Consider the following 16,696-nt stretch of genomic DNA (forward strand, 5'->3'; position numbering starts at 1 on the left):
TATATTGGTATTGTATAGGGGTATATATAATTTTTGTATCACTTTTTATGCCATTTTGAGACACGACTGGCTTTATTTTCCTTTTTTCACAACGTTTAGCAGACAGGTTTCAGTTTTATTGAAGGGATTGTTGCAGATGTGGCAATACCAAATATGTATTGTTTTATATATTTTCAGGGGGGGGTTGTACATAATTCATATAAGAAAGTGGAAGCTTTATTTATTTTTAAATTTTAGATTTTTTTTGTTATTCGTTTTTTTGTATGTCCCATTAGAGGACTTGAAGCAGTAATTCTTCTTCTGAAATTGTATCTCAGCTCCAACCGGGTGTGTAGGAACAAGGTATTAGCTGTAATTTGTAGCTAACAGCTGCCCCAGAGATCACTCAGAGTGTCTGACTGGTCAGAAGACTTGTGCCATACTCTTATGGAAAGTTGCCCTAACGCTTGGTGGCTGTAATTTCCTATTACTTCACATGTTGCTAAGGAGTTAAAAACAGTATTTTATTTTGAAGCTAGGGTCTGAGTCAGTTAGGCCCAGTTCACATTTGTGTTCAGGTTTCCTTTCGGGAAATCCGCTTGGGCACTTTTCTCTCTGCATTTTTCGTGTGGAAACCAAACATAAACCAAATGGACCCCATTATAATCTATGAGTTCTGCGTGTTTTCCCAGGTTACCACTTTTCTATGCATATAGGTTTCTGTTCGAGGGGGGTCTCCAAGTGGTCTCCTGAACAGAATCCTGAACGCAGATGTGCACTGGGCTTAACTTTTTCAACTCTGAATCTGACTTCAACGCCACCCAAAATTGATCCTAACTCTGACTCCACAGCCTTGAATTTTAGATCTTTTAAGTCAGTTGCACACGACTGTGTGCTAACTTTCTGCCGTGAATTAATGGCATGGGCGGCGCACGTGGGATCCACGGATGCTGTGCTACCGCTACCCCTTTCGTTCAATGAATTGGAGCTGTGGAAGCAGGGCAGCAAAATCAGGAATAGGACCTGTTCCATATTTTGCGGCCTAGACAATCCACCCGCACACCATGTATACGAGCCCATTGAAATGAATGGGTTAGTATTCTATCCGTGAAAAACCTGGATAGCACACTGACAATTTACACAGACGTACCGTCTGCAATGTGTTTAGTCAGATGTTTCTATGATAACTGAAGTACAATTATAAGCCATTCATAACTTTTTACATTTTATTGAAAAATACATAATATACAATGTAGCCCAATGTGTGTTTGGATGGCTAATAAATTATTGCCAGAAAGAATGCCAAAAACACTCGCACTAAATTCGCACTTTAAGATCAGGGTTATATTATCCCTACAATTACTTGTATAAATCAGGGTTCCAGATGGAGATAAAGTTACTACTGTGCCCATACAGTGAAACCTCTTTGAGCAGACCACCCGCATGTGCACATAAAAAAATGATCTTATAAAGGATGGTCCTCTTAAAGGCAAAATATACAGACTGCGCGTTAAACTGTCAGCAAAAGTAAGCAAGGATGTATAACCCCCCAAATAATGGTGGAAGGTATTAGATGAATATATCACACAGAACCAAGCTTAGATTGGGATGAATAAAATAGCCATAATACCGTACACAAGTCACTACAAACAACACACATAATCTTTCAAGACTCCGAGTTGACTATTATTTTTCAAGACTTCTGCAATTTGCCCTGAAAAATGAATATCAGCTCCTGGACCAAATCCTGAGGGATACAAAACCATTCTTGTCTAAGGGTCCATTCACACGGAGGAAAATGGTGAGGAATTTGGTGTGGAATTTCAGTGCTGAAAAAAAAAGCCTTCCATTGACTTCAATGTGTTCTGCGCGGAAGATGGAACTCATTGAACTCAATGGGAGTCTTTTTATCAGCGCTGATTCTGCCTCAAGTTATCGTGGCAGAATCACCGCCACTTTACTCTGTGTGAATGCCCCCATAGCGTGCACAGACCTGGGCCGAGGCCTACTCCAGATCCACCCTGGACCACACATATGTCAGCAACCTGGGGCTGATATACCTGGACTCCAGCACTCTGCCTGCTACCTTCTCACATCACGGTTCCCTGATCCCCCTGGAGCAGTGGAAATGTTCTCCTGTAGTTGCATACTGGTCCAGGTCCTGGCCCGATGCAGGTGACACAATGCAGTGAAGTCATCACCTGTGCTGGGACATCCTGCCCATTACTATAAGTCTTCTATGACAGAGCAAGGACTTTACCGCATCCTGCTCTGTTATAGGCTTCAACTGTATCAGTTGTGAGTGGTACTCTCCTGGACATAAATCTTGTGCCCGGATCCGGGGGCCACCGCAACCATGGGGCCTGGTGCAAGTCCTGATTGGGACGTAATTTTTGGCTATGGCTTGCTACGTAGAGCCTTAGCTTTAGGCTTGGGCCCCACATTGCAAAAATGCAGCTTATTTTATTACAGTTTTGTCTGCGGTTTTTTGAGCCAAAACCTAGAAAGGCTACAGAAGCAATGGGAAATACAGTGGGGTAAAAAAGTATTTAGTCAGTCACCAATAGTGCAAGTTCCACCACTTAAAAAGATGAGAGGCGTCTGTAATTTACATCATAGGTAGACCTCAAGTATGAGAGACAAAATGAGAAAACAAATCCAGAAAATCACATTGTCTGATTTTGTAAGAATTTATTTGCAAATTATGGTGGAAAATAAGTATTTGGTCACCTACAAACAATCAAGATTTCTGGCTCTCACAGACCTGTAACTTCTTCTTTAAGAGTCTCCTCTTTCCTCCACTCATTACCTGTAGTAATGGCACCTGTTTAAACTTGTTATCAGTATAAAAAGACACCTGTGCACACCCTCAAACAGTCAGACTCCAAACTCCACCATGGTGAAGAACAAAGAGCTGTCAAAGGACACCAGAAACAAAATTGTAGCCCTGCACCAGGCTGGGAAGACTGAATCTGCAATAGGCAACCAGCTTGGATTCAAGAAATCAACTGTGGGAGCAATAATTAGAAAATGGAAGACATACAAGACCACTGATAATCTCCCTCGATCTGGGGCTCCACACAAAATCTCACCCCATGGGGTCAAAATGATCACAAGAATGGTGAGCAAAAATCCCAGAACCACGCGGGGGGACCTAGTGAATGAACTGCAGTGAGCTGGGACCAATGTAACAAAGCCTACCATCAGTAACACACTACGCCGCCAGGGACTCAGATCCTGCAGTGCCAGACGTGTCCCACAGCTTAAGCCAGTACATGTCCGGGCCCGTCTGAAGTTTGCTAGAAAGCATGTGGATGATCCAGAAGAGTATTAGGAGAATGTCCTATGGTCTGATGAAACCAAACTGGAACTGTTTGGTAGAAACACAACTTTTCGTGTTTGGAGGAAAAAGAATACTGAGTTGCATACATCAAACACCATACCTACTGTAAAGCATGGGGGTGGAAACATCATGCTTTGGGGCTGTTTCTCTGCAAAGGGGCCAGGACGACTGATCCGGGTACATGAAAGAATGAATGGGGCCATGTATCGTGAGATTTTGAGTGCAAACCTCCTTCCATCAGCAAGGGCATTGAAGATGAAACGTGGCTGGGTCTTTCAACATGACAATGATCCAAAGCACACCGCCAGGGCAACGAAGGAGTGGCTTTGTAAGAAGCATTTCAAGGTCCTGGAGTGGCCTAGCCAGTCTCCATCTCAACCCTATAGAAAACCTTTGGAGGGAGTTGAAAGTCCGTGTTGCCAAGCGACAGCCCCAAAACATCACTGCTCTAGAGGAGATCTGCATGGAGGAATGGGCCAACATACCAACAACAGTGTGTGCCAACCTTGTGAAGACTTACAGAAAACGTTTGACCTCTGTCATTGCCAACAAAGGATATATAACAAAGTATTGAGATGAAATTTTGTTACTGACCAAATACTTATTTTCCACCATAATTTGCAAATAAATTCTTACAAAATCAGACAATGTGATTTTCTGGATTTGTTTTCTCATTTTGTCTCTCATACTTGAGGTCTACCTATGATGTAAATTACAGACGCCTCTCATCTTTTTAAGTGGTGGAACTTGCACTATTGGTGACTGACTAAATACTTTTTTGGCCCACTGTATATAGGGAGAGGTATACCTCTTCCCTCTGCTTAATCCACTCCTGGCTTTGGCTCAAAAAACTGCAGCAAAATCTGCTATAAAAAACACAGACAGTTTATCCTTCAGGATATATAACTAAAGTTTGGGGGGGGGAGGCAGATGGAGGGGGGACATTAAACTGGGGAAAGATGGAGGGACGGACATTAAACTAGGGGGTGGGCAGATGAAGTAGGACATTAAACTGATGGGGCAGATGGAGGGGGATATTAAACTTTGGGGGTAGATGGAGAAGGAACATTAAATGTGGGCAGTTGAAGAGGGACATTAAACAAGGGGTCACTGAACTGGGACATAAAACTGAGGGCAATTAGAAGGAGACATTAAACTGGGGCAACTGGAGGATGACATTAAACTGTGGTGGTAGCTGGAAGGGGACATTAATGCCCCCCTCCATCTTCCCCCAGTTTAATGTCGCCCTCCAGGTATCCTACAGGTTATTGTCCCCCTCTAGCTGCCCCAGTTTAATTGTACCCCTCTAGTTTCTCCCAGTTAAAATGGGGCACCAGGAAAGGGATTTTATAATGTGGGGGCATATAATGTACGGGTGACTGGATGGGAATGGACACATAACGCTGGGTTCACACCTGCGTTCAGGGTCTCCGTACTATGGTTTCCGTCTTCTGCATGGCAGAAGACGGAAACCATAGACTGGGTCCGGCCGTGCGCGGCGGTGAGCGTTTTAGGCTCTCCGCCGCGAAACCGGATTTTTTTATCCGGACACAGAGTAGTGCATGTCCGACTCTGTGTCCGGATTATAAAACCCGGTTTCGCGGCGGAGAGCGCAAAACGCTCACTGCCGCGCACGGCCGGACAGCTTTCTCACCCATTCAAATGAATGGGTGAGAAAGTCTCCTGCAGGTTTCCGTCTCCTGCATCTGTTTTATGCAGGAAACGGAAACCTGCAATAAGGACCCTACAACGCAGATGTGAACGAGCCCTTACATTATGTCCCTCTTTCCGGCCTTTGAAAGTTGGAAGGCATGCATAGTGAAATAAAGCTCAGTGTCCAGTACTTTAGTGATCTGGATGACCGGGAGATTAGAGATGAGCGAGTAGTATTCGATCGAATACCTCCCTGCCATAGGTTTTTGTGTAAGTGGCCGAACACCAAGGGGTTAAGCGCTTCGAATAGTCAATGCGTTTAATCCCTTGGTGTTCGGCCGCTTACACGAATACCTATGGCGGGGAGGTATTCGGTTGAATACTATTTGCTCATCTCTACGGGAGATCATTATATCATAACTTACTATGATCATTTTACTATGATCATTCTTCCCCAACATAACACTATTGTGTAAATAAACCCTGTTACATAATGGTGTTTTGCTACAATCTGAGAAATACAGCAGCATCGTCTAACAGACACCTAATGCAAACTAGAATAGCAAACGTCCAATATTCAGCAACCCCCCCTCTCCAATATAAACCCTGCAAACTTTGCAAACCTCCAGGAGATTCGGAGTTCACTTTTTTCCTAATTATGTACTACCCTCTGAAAATCCCAGAACATCACTATGAGTGCCCGGATAGCTCAGTCGGTAGAGCATCAGACTTTTAATCTGAGGGTCCAGGGTTCAAGTCCCTGTTCGGGCGGCACTCGAATTTTTTTTTTTTCTATAAATATAATGTACATTATCCCTCGTTTTATGCGCAGTTGAAGGCTAGCACTTGTGTCTGCTTTATCGGAATAGACACTGTATGCCGCTATAATTATTCACCTTAGACATGATGCTCGTCATAGTGTGTATATATATATATATATATATATATATATATATATATATATATATATATATATATAAATATATATATATATATATATATATATACACATGCTCCTTGTACACTGATACAATCTGCCGCATGTTATTACAGAACATTTCTACATGTTTCATCCAGTAAAACTTAAAAATGAACGAGCCGCCCGAACAGGGACTTGAACCCTGGACCCTCAGATTAAAAGTCTGATGCTCTACCGACTGAGCTATCCGGGCTCGTTGAAAGAGGATCCTGCCATTGCTTTATGTCATAATGTCACTAGGTCATGCGTAGGTATAATATGCCGGGATACTCTCCCTCTCAGCAACACCCCAGGTCAGTAAGTGGCGGACAGGGCTTTATGTTTATTAACATGACCACAAATAATGTCGCCTCGTATCCATACATCGCCATATGCAGCTCCTGAGCTGCAGCTAGCGAACAGTTGCCTCAGTGTGGCGCTATAATCACATAACCAGGCTGTATAGAGAGTACTGTCTTTCTAGCCCACACCTGGGCAGCTCTATGGTGTCCAGTTCCGCCTCGTATTGGCCGCTATCGCTAGAAGCGGAAACGTAAGGCGACGCCACGCTACGTGAACCGGAAACGGGGATTTCCCGGGTCGTCCTTAGTCGTGGCCGGGGAGGTGGCGAGGATGACGGCTTTACGAGATGCAATAGGGCGAAAATAGGGTGAGATGAAGTAATTAAAGAGACTGAACTGTGAGCCGAGGCCTGCGTGTCATATGTGACGTTTAAGCGGTTATTTTAATTTTTGAGCTGAGCTCGTGATATTATTGGAGAATATTACACAGGTCGGGTATGTGTGATATCACCGTGCCCGGGCCTTACGTGTGGTCACATGTCCGCCGGTGAGGGGGCGCTGCTGACCTGCGGTCTATGTAGTACACGTGATACATGTGATGAGGCTTATGGCCGACATTCCCATAGTGAGTGTGAAGCAGCAGCTTTGTGTTAGCTGGGACTCTGAGGCCTGGGCTCACATAACTCTGTTATCAGAACTTGTGTCATTGCACTGAAGACAATACAATATAAGCTATTTAGTGGGATTCATTTACTGATGGTGGATTGTCCAAAAGTCAAGGACATAATAACAAGCCATAATAGAGACTTGATGGACTCCATTACAGTCTGTCCACCACATGACTGCCCAATCCCTGGTGGCATTTCTGTAATGGAACAGAAAAACTGAGAGGCCGGGACCCCTAGTATTATAGAGTGTCACTCTCCTGGCCAGATGAAACTTGGGCTTCTGAATCTAGGCTGGCTGACTGATCAGCTGATGGGACCAGCAAAACACCATGCGTTGTCTAGTGGCTGTGCTTGGTGTTGCATCTCCGCCCCACTCACTTGGATGGGACTGAGCTGGAAATAGATTTTATGACCAGCAAGTCCTGCATGTCTTGTACTATTGAATTCTGACATGATAGCTGAAAAACAGCATTTTGTATTGGGATTTTGGCAAACATTTTTTGACATTTTGAATTTTTACACCACTCTTTTCACTTCAAGTGGGTCTGGTTAACTTGTCAAGCTGATGTCCACCGGGTAGAGTGGGTAGGAAGTGCAGTAAAGTCTCAGGACAGAAGTGTTAGAATTAGAACTGTCCGATTTATTAGTGTACCTCTGGTTTTAAATAACTGTGCATGAATAAATAATACAGGTTTATATATAAACTTTATAACATATATCTTATTAAATAAATGTTTTCTCTTTTCATGCAGTTACCGTATTTTGCGGACTATAAGGCACATTACCCATAAGCGCCTTATAGTCCTGTCTAGGTTCATATATAAGGCGCACCAGACTATAAGGCGCAGCGCTGTCCGGTGCGTCTTATATGTGATTAAAAGCGGCAGCACGCAGACTTTGCCGGCGGCCGCTTAACCCCCCGCATGTCAGCTGCTTCTATTCATTTCAATGGCACGCTTCCATTGAAATGAATGGAAGCGCTCGGCACGCGAGGAGTTAAGCGGTGGCTGCCAGCAAAGTCTCCGACAGCTGCCGCTTAACTCCTCGCGTGCCGCCGCTTCCATCCATATATAATGCGCACCGGACTATAAGGCGCACTTTCGATTTCTGAGGAAATCGTAGGATTTTATGTGCGCCTTATAGTCCGGAAAATACGGTATTTTCTCCATATTAGTCTATGAAGAGGGGAGGGAGATAGAAATGACACTCAAATAATTGCTGCTCCTACTCTTCTGCTATTCCGTGTTTTTTATTTTTTTATTTATTTATTTATTTATAAATAACACTGTTAGACTGCAGATATGCTAGGAGTGCATGTATCAGGCAATAAATCAGAAAGTCCTGCTCCATAGAGCTCTATGTGTTAGGCTGAATACAGAGATGTAAATAAGGAGCAGGAGAACAGCTTAATAATTAGTGACCTGTGAAAAGTTGTTATAACTGGAGCTAGGCATTAAGTACCATGTAGCTATTGTATTTGCAGTGTGATTGTCATTAAAACTGACTAAAGCACCTCCAATTCTAAATCTTCTCTTTACTAATGAATAGTATAGGTATATAGAAGAATATAATGACATCCATTATTACTGTCACTGTATGTCGCAGCAGGTTAGCAGCCCCAGATTTTTCCTGAGTGATAAGTATCATTACCCACAAACAATGTAGGGGCAAAAGGTTTAGCTGTCCTGCATTTTATGTGGATCTAATTTCTATCATTTGTTACTTGTAAATGCTAAAACAATCTTACTTACTTTGTGTTATCATTATGTCTTGAGTTTATTCATTATCCTTTATCCACACTAGATAAGTGGAATTTATGACAGTTCTCACTTGGCAAGATCCTTGTTAATCCTATACAACGAGAAATATTATCCCCATAACCTGGTCCAGAAGTCTCTCATCTACGCTGTGCTGAAGAGATCCAACCAGATCGAAACAGCGCTGACCACAGCTGGGATTCTGTTCCTTTTGGAATAGAATAAATTAGTCTGGCATATCCTTGCATCATGCAATAAACTTGAAAAAGCCATGAATGATGTTTGAAGGCTACCCCTAGAGGGCAGCAAAACAGAGGCACGGTTTTCCTATTTACATCTTGGGAAACAGATTTGCATATTCCTCCCACAATCCTCAACGGAGCAAAAATGGCTTTGTAAGACTCCGTGTCTCCTCAAGGAGAAATATGCCCACAACCTGTACTATGTACGATTGTCCCCTGACCCTATGTACATGAATAGAATATGAAGGAACAAAATGACCCCCCCCCCTTCAGTGGACAGTGTGTGGATATTTGCACTGTGGAGAATATATTAGGAAGTTTATTGATGCTGCATGTGTGCTTTGGTTATATTTTGTATTTATTTTTTTTATTTTTTCCTCTTTTGTAGGTTCACTTTCACACAGCATTGCCACTGCCAAAATGTCAACTTCTACCTCCTCGCAGCAGCAGCTACTGGGACTAAACTCCTCTAGTCGTAGCTTACAGGACACAGAGGGGAGTGCGGTATGTCAGAGGAGCTTGTTGGAAAGCAGTCTAGAAAAGTGTTCCTGTCTATTTAATATTATACGTGATGGCCAGTGATATCTGTTAAACTGAGCTTTGTGCACAGGAATGCTGCAAACAGGTTATCCTGGTTTTGAGGGAAGCAATTAAAATTATTTAACCATTTGCTCAGTTAGGATTAATAATCCTATATTCTCATTATAGTAATAAATTACATTCTGTCCTATAGTTTGTTGGTGTCCTACTAAGCTATTTGTCAAGATATTTATTTTTATTTTTTTTAGGAGCATTTGTGTGTCATAATGCAAAATGTCACTAACCTTTCTACAAGCTTTACATAAATCAATAGTACAAGTGAATGTTAATTTTGATATATCTTTGGGTAGTTCACACGGGGGGCGGCGGGGTGGATTTTGGCAGAGAGAGTGACGCAGGGAGCCGTGTCACTCTGGGTCAAAACCCACCTGCTACGACTGTCGAGGCTTCCCTCTCCGGAGTCAGCGCAAATGAATGGGCCGACAGCAGAGGTTGCTGCCGCCAGGCGGACATAGCGGCACAATGAGCCACGGAATCCGCCTGAAGAAAGGGCAGCTCGCTTCTTTTTTCAGCAACGTGCCGCTAGCATAAAAAAGAATGCTAGCGGTTTACATAGACCACCATTGTGAGGGGGCGGATTATGACGTGGATTACGCCTCATAATCCGCCCCCTCTGCCCGTGTTAACGGGCCCCTAGCATACAAAAAGATGGTAGAAACACTGACTTGCACTCTGAAGAGAATGTGTCAGAGATGTCATGTTACAGCCACAATACAAATTTATGGAGAAGGGAGAGGGAGGAGTGAACAGGAACTGAGTGAAGGAGCAGAGAGAGAGAGAAATGGCTGTAGGCAATAGTAAATGCTCCACTTCAATACCTCTCTAAAATGTAATATATGCTAATGTTAAGGTTGAGATTGAACATGTTACAAAGACCGGTTGCAGACGACCATGGCCGTGTTCAGTGTGCTATTCGGGATTTTTCCTGGATAGCACACTGACCCATTCATTTCAATGGGCTAGTACACATGACCACGGTACTGTGTGCAGGCCGACAGTCCGGACTACAAAATATAGAGTAGGTCCTATTCCTGTCCTGTTTTGTGGCCCTTGCTTCTGTGGCTCCTATTCATTTAATGAAAGGAGCCGCGGAACGACGGCCATGCACAGGCAGCACACAGGGACTTCCCATGTGCCGCCAGTGCTTTTAATTCACAGTTGACCAGTTGCAGCACGATCGTCTGCAACTGGCCTAACTTTGCAAAGTTCAACATGGTGTCGATAGCTTGTGATATAAGTGATTGTCCATATAGAACATTACTAATGATTAAACATACGAAATGCATCTGATCACACATATATATATATATATATATATATATATATATATATATATATATATATATGTACACACACACACAAAACACTATACGTTATCTGAAGAACCACTAATGACTTTGTATAACAGGCTAGAGCTATGTACTCAGCAGTATTCCTACTTAGGAGAAATAATGAATTAAGTGTACTAATCTTTTGATATGAGCTAGATCATAAGGAAGTAATTGCCAAAATAAATCTCCCATCACTACTGCACACACTACTATTGATTTATACAGTGTTTGCTGTATGGATAAGACTGGAGTTCAGTCTGGGATTTCGCTGGTCATGATCACCATTCCTCAATAACTGTCGGCATAAATGAGTTGAAATATAAGCCTTACTCTGAAATTAAGCCCTAGTTAGGGCTAGTTCACACGGGGACATAGAGGAGGATTTTGATAGGGGAATCCACGTCATAATCCTCCTCCATACAATGGAGCCCTATGTGAACAGCTAGTTTTTTTTTTCTGCTAGCTTTTTTTTCTGCTAGCAGAAAAAGAAGCGACATGACCTTTCTTCAGGCATTTTCCGCCTGAAGAAAGCAATAGAAGTGAATGGGAGGTGAAAACCGCGCGTTTTTTTCCGCGTGGTTTTTTTTAAAAAAAACACGCGGAAAAAAAAGTTAGCTGTTTTTTTCAGCCCATTCACTTTATGGGAGGGGAAAAGAAAACAGCCTAGCTTTTTTTGGAAGCTGTTTTTACAAAAAAAAAAAGCTCCAAAAAAAGCTTGGCAAGATTAAAAAAAAAAGCTTCCTAATTAGGAAGCTTTTTTTTTCCGGTGCCAAAATAAGCCACACGTTATTTACGTGTGAACTAACCCTTACAGTAATTAAAGAGGACCTTTCACCTCCTGGGGCACATGTGGTTTTATATACCGCCAGAAAGCCGACAGTGCGCTGAATTCCTTCCTCACAGCAGCACCTATAACTCTGTACTGTGAGAGCGGTGAAGAACGCCTCCCTCCCCTCCTGATAGTGCTCATCCATAGACGAATACGGGGGGCATACCTCACCACTGAGCATCATCACTGGGTGGTAAGCAACGCCCCCTCTCACAGTACAGCGCTATAGGCGCTGCTGTAAGGAAGGGTGTTCCTGACTGACTGTCAGGAACTCCCTTTTGACTGTGAAGAGCTACGGTACCGTCACAGATAGCTCTTCACCTGGGGCACAGAACTTGAAAGCTGAATTCAACACGCTGTTGGCATGTGCCCCAGGAGGTGAAAGGTCCTCTTAAAAAAAAAAAAAAAAAAGGTGTCCACACAACGATACATGTAATGTAAATAGAATACACCAGAGCAGATGCAGTAGACTTTTCATCAAGGAAATCAGGATCCCCCTTCTGCCCAAAAGGATAACACCCACAAAAAAAAGCATACCCCCCAAATATTTGGACTTTAACTTTAAGGGGGCTATCTATACAAGAAGACATTAATGAGCTAGTTTTTCACAATACAGGTTGACTACCGGTAGTGTCAGGATTTCATACACAGATTGGGTAGTGCGACTGACATCACTCCACTCCTGAGCCCGAGTGTTGTTGCTGAATCAGGTCACCAGGGGGAGCCAACCACTACACTTGGCTGCAGTGGAACACTGCTTCAATGGCAAGGGACCTGACAGTGACACGCCTTTGAGAGTAGTGACACAAATCTGTGTGTGAGAGCCCCTCTACCATTGACACTTGCCAACTCTAACAGTTTTGGGTCTAAGAGGGGTCTGGTGAATGGATTTTTTTGTTCATGGAAAAACTAAGACATTTCTTGAAAATAAGCCCAATTTTTGGAGCGAAAAAAATAAGACCCTATCTTATTTTCGGGAAAATACGATTGGTATATAATACTGTGCAAAAAGTTTAAGGGGGTGAACAAATACTGTAAACAAAGAATGCTTTAAAAAATAGAAGTGATAACTCAAAAATGAACTAACACAGTTCAGTGAATGAACAACAGTAAATGGTGGTACAGACCAATGGTCCTATAACCAGAATAAACTACAACATAGTAACAACTACACTGTGTAGGGACAATACATGATGTGAATGGTCAGGGGCTTACTGCAGTATGCCAGTCCTGGTGAATGTGGCTGCTCTAGTGTGAGGTCTACACCTTATCAAATTACTCCCCAGTGTCATAGTATAGTGTTAATTTTTTTTTAATTTTTTTTTAATGTACAATCAGGGGTTGCATTACTTGATTTTTGGAAGTATAAAAATACTCTTCTCATTTTTAAAGGGATTCTACCATTAAAACATGTGTTTTTTCTAATGACCATGTCGGAGTAGCCTTAAGAAAGGCTATTCGTCTCCTACCTTTTGATGTGGTCTCCGCCGCGCTGGTCATCCGAAATACCGATTTTTTTTCCGGTATGCTAATGAGTGTCCGGCAGCAATGAGGACGGGTCCCAATGCTCATACGCCGCTGGAGGCGTCCCCACTGCTTCTGGAACTGGGCAATCCAACCACGCCTTCTTCCTGATCTGCCTCCTCCCCTTCTGTGTCCTCTTCTTTCGTCGTCATGGGTGACGCATGCGCAGTCGGCTCTGGCAGCGAGACCCGAGTGAACACATCCAGGCGTCGGAGGGCTGTACAGACCTTACTGAGCATGCGCAGTACACTCTGTTTGGCAAATACTTTGCGGAGCGTACTGCGCATGTGCGCAATTGCGGCCTGGCAAGTATGGCCGCCGGCCGGCATGCGCAAGCGGCTCTAACAGGGTCCCGCTGCCAGAGCCGACTGCGCATGCGTCACCCATGACGATGAAAGAAGAGGACACAGAAGGGGAGGAGGCAGATAAGGAAGAAGGCGTTGCTGGATTGCCCAGTTCCGGCCGAAGTGGGGACGCCTCCATCGGCGTATGAGCGCTGGGGCCCGCCATCATTGCTGCCGGACACTCATTAGCATACCGGGAAAAAACTGTATTTCGGATGACCGGCGCAGCGGAGACCACATCAAAAGGTAGGAGACGAATAGCCTTTCTTAAGGCTATTCCGACGTGGTCATTAGAAAAAAACATGTTTTAATAGTAGAATCCCTTTTATGGACTTTTTTAGGGAATATTTTTAGCCAAGAAGGAGAGCTAAGTTTGCAGTAATAGAAATAAATATGTAGGCAAAATCATTTTAAGGGTATGTTCACACGGAGATTTTTTGCAGGCGGATTTTGAGGCGGAATCTGCCTCAAAATCTGCCTGCAAATAAGGCTCCCATTCATTTCAATGGGAGTCGCATGCTTTTTTTTTCCCACTAGCGATTTTTTAATTTATTTATTTTTAAACTACTGGGAAAAGAAGCGACACGCCCTATCTTCCTGCGGATTGTGTAGCTGATTCGCAGCTCGAGACTCGCTCTCAATTAGGCCCATTCTTTCAGGCCTAATCAGGAGAGCGATGGCACTGCACTGCATCGGCATCCTGTTGCGGCTAGCCAATCAGAGAACTCACACGGCAGAAAAAAGAAGCGACATGTTCTATCTTCCCGCGAATTCTGCGGCTGACTCAGCCACGAAATCCGCGGCTCGAGACTCGCTCCTGATTAGGCCCATTCATACATAAAACGATTATGGTTTCTGTCAGTGATATCTCTGAAAATTATTCTGGTAGTCCTGCATCCGTAGTGTCATATAAAAGATAGTCAGTGAGAAGCTAGGGAACGATTTAAAAAAAAACTGCAGGTTTTCACAAAAAGCTAAAATTTGTTAGTAGATTTCAAAACATTTTTAATGACACATTCAAAAGTTGTACGAAAGTTTAGTTACGCTTTAATTTGCTTGCAAAAATACAAAGAAAATTTTGCTGAACAAGATGTAGTTTCTATCTATAGCATTTTGGGGAATGCCTGATGCTTTGATGTGAAACTGAAAAAGGCAACTATTTTTATTTATTTTATTTTTAAACTGCAGTGTTTGCTGTATGGAATAAATATTCTTTGTTTTGTAGTTTGTGCATTATTGGCCGTGGGGATGCCTAATTTGTTTAGGGTTTTGTGATCTGGGCCCGGGATAGAGCTGCTACATGTTAAATTACTTTAGTCATAGTATCTGTTAACCTGTACTCTGCCATTGGTGAGAATCAGGTTAATTGGTGCTGTAATCCGTTAACGTTACTGTGAATAGCACCGTGCGGCCTCCATTAATAGTCTTTCAGTCCAGTGTGTTTTTAGCTACGTACACCGTACTTGGTTGTACCACAGTCTGACGCTGAAGTTTAACACTATGGGAGCGTTCACACTACCGTCGGTGTCTGCTACTAATGTCCGTTCAAAATCTTGCATGGACATTAGCAGCGGACACTAGCTATGTCCGTGACATTTTTCATTGATTTAAATGGAGATCGGGTGCGTTGTTTTACACTCCATGCCTGTCCTTAAGTGTCCGTTCCTAAAGATGTCCAACTTTTCAAGCGGACAGCAAAACCCGACATGTAAGTTTTTGCTGTCCGCTTGAAAAGTCGGACATCTTTAGGAATGGACACTTAAGGACAGGCACGGAGTGTGAAACAACGCTCCCGATCTCCATTTAAATGAATGAAAAATGTCACAGACACAGCTAGTGTCCGATGCTAATATCCGTGCGAGATTTTGAACGGACATTAGCAGCGGACACTAGCTGTCGGACACCGACGGTAGTGTGAACGCCCCCTAAGGGTACGTGGCCACCGCAGCTGCTGATCAGTATAACTAACTTTATGTTCACATCTGCACAAAAGTCCTGAGCGCACAATGTGTTGTTTTTTTTATTGCTGTTACTACAAATTTCGCAGTCTTCCATGGCTAAAAATACTCCTCATAAAATGTGAAGTGGAAGATTTTTACTCGAAAAAATATAGGGCAATCTCTGGCTGCCAGTAATGAACAAATAATACAATGTGGTAAACAGATTAGACCAATATAACATTATATAAAGTTCTGATAAATGTGCTTAGAAGGATTTGCTATGCAGTTAACCAATATTGTCTAGGCACAGTCGTCTTCACAGCGCCATCCACTGTTCTGTATAAGGTGGCCTACAGATAACTAATGGTTTTTGGGAAATCCTGTACTTAGAGGAGGTACATTCACTTCTCCTCCACATCATAACATTTGGTGATCTTCTTGCATTTCTCTCACTGTGTACTAGGTACGACCACAGCCAGCTCTACTGAAGCTTCTACATATAGCCGGGGCAAAGGGGGATACATTTACCATAAAACAGGTGAGTTTTTCTGCTTTTAAGTCTCCACTTTTATGTCTTGATCCATATTTGCAGTAAAATTTTACAGGCACTTTTTTTTTTTTGTTTAAATCTATTTAATCGTAAAGAAAAAGTGTGTTTCAACCTTAATTCCTTAAAGGAGTGTTCCCATCTCAGGGGTTTTCCTGTCTCCTCTCCAGGCCAGCAGGATGTTCAGAGATGAACAGTGTAATGGTTGTACATTGCACAGTTACATACAGAAATAAGAGGCACTGTTCTAGCCCTTATCTACACTCAGCAGTTCAGAGCAGTTTCCATAGAAAAAGAAGAGAATATAGGTGGTTGGGCACAGGGACTGAGTCATAAACCGACCCCTAGAGCTATATAAGAGGTGGTCTGAAAGCTAGGGAATGAGAGAGGACTGTGCCAGGTACAGCTAAATATATTCCCAAACTGAGCAAAGTGGATAAAGCAATGTATTGGATTAAATACTTAATTTGGTTTAAAGAGGACCTTTCACCACCACCTTCAATAGACCCTGCTCCACTGATTCCAGCGCAGTTGAAATTTTTTTTTCTCTTGCCGACATTATTTTCTCACCGCTTTTAATTTTCGCACAATTGTTCTCTCTGCTGTCAGATGAGCTGTCCCTGTCTGACAGTACAGAGCCTAATTGTGCTTAAAATACCCACAGTGACGGTTGGGACTA

General features: G+C 43.0%; 1 protein-coding gene and 2 non-coding genes across 3 annotated transcripts in view; 2 read left to right on the forward strand and 1 right to left on the reverse strand.

The window, feature by feature from the left end:
• The first annotated feature begins 5,673 nt into the window (after window positions 1-5,673).
• Window positions 5,674-5,746, forward strand: TRNAK-UUU (transfer RNA lysine (anticodon UUU)). The gene has a single exon. It is a non-coding gene; the product is annotated as a tRNA-Lys (tRNA).
• Window positions 5,747-6,074: 328 nt separating this feature from the next.
• TRNAK-UUU (transfer RNA lysine (anticodon UUU)) lies at window positions 6,075-6,147 on the reverse strand. The gene has a single exon. It is a non-coding gene; the product is annotated as a tRNA-Lys (tRNA).
• Window positions 6,148-6,509: 362 nt separating this feature from the next.
• The window catches only part of MDM4 (MDM4 regulator of p53), a 28,431-nt gene continuing 18,244 nt past the window's right edge, over window positions 6,510-16,696 (forward strand). Inside the window, exons 1-3 of the mRNA XM_075264175.1 lie at window positions 6,510-6,603; window positions 9,291-9,406; window positions 15,934-16,008. Coding sequence (XP_075120276.1) covers window positions 9,323-9,406; window positions 15,934-16,008 — 159 coding nt within the window. The 5' untranslated portion in view covers window positions 6,510-6,603; window positions 9,291-9,322. The remainder of the gene's footprint in view (window positions 6,604-9,290; window positions 9,407-15,933; window positions 16,009-16,696) is intronic.

This window comes from Leptodactylus fuscus, chromosome 2 (genome assembly GCF_031893055.1).
Source record: "Leptodactylus fuscus isolate aLepFus1 chromosome 2, aLepFus1.hap2, whole genome shotgun sequence".
Classification (NCBI taxonomy): Eukaryota; Metazoa; Chordata; class Amphibia; order Anura; family Leptodactylidae; genus Leptodactylus; species Leptodactylus fuscus.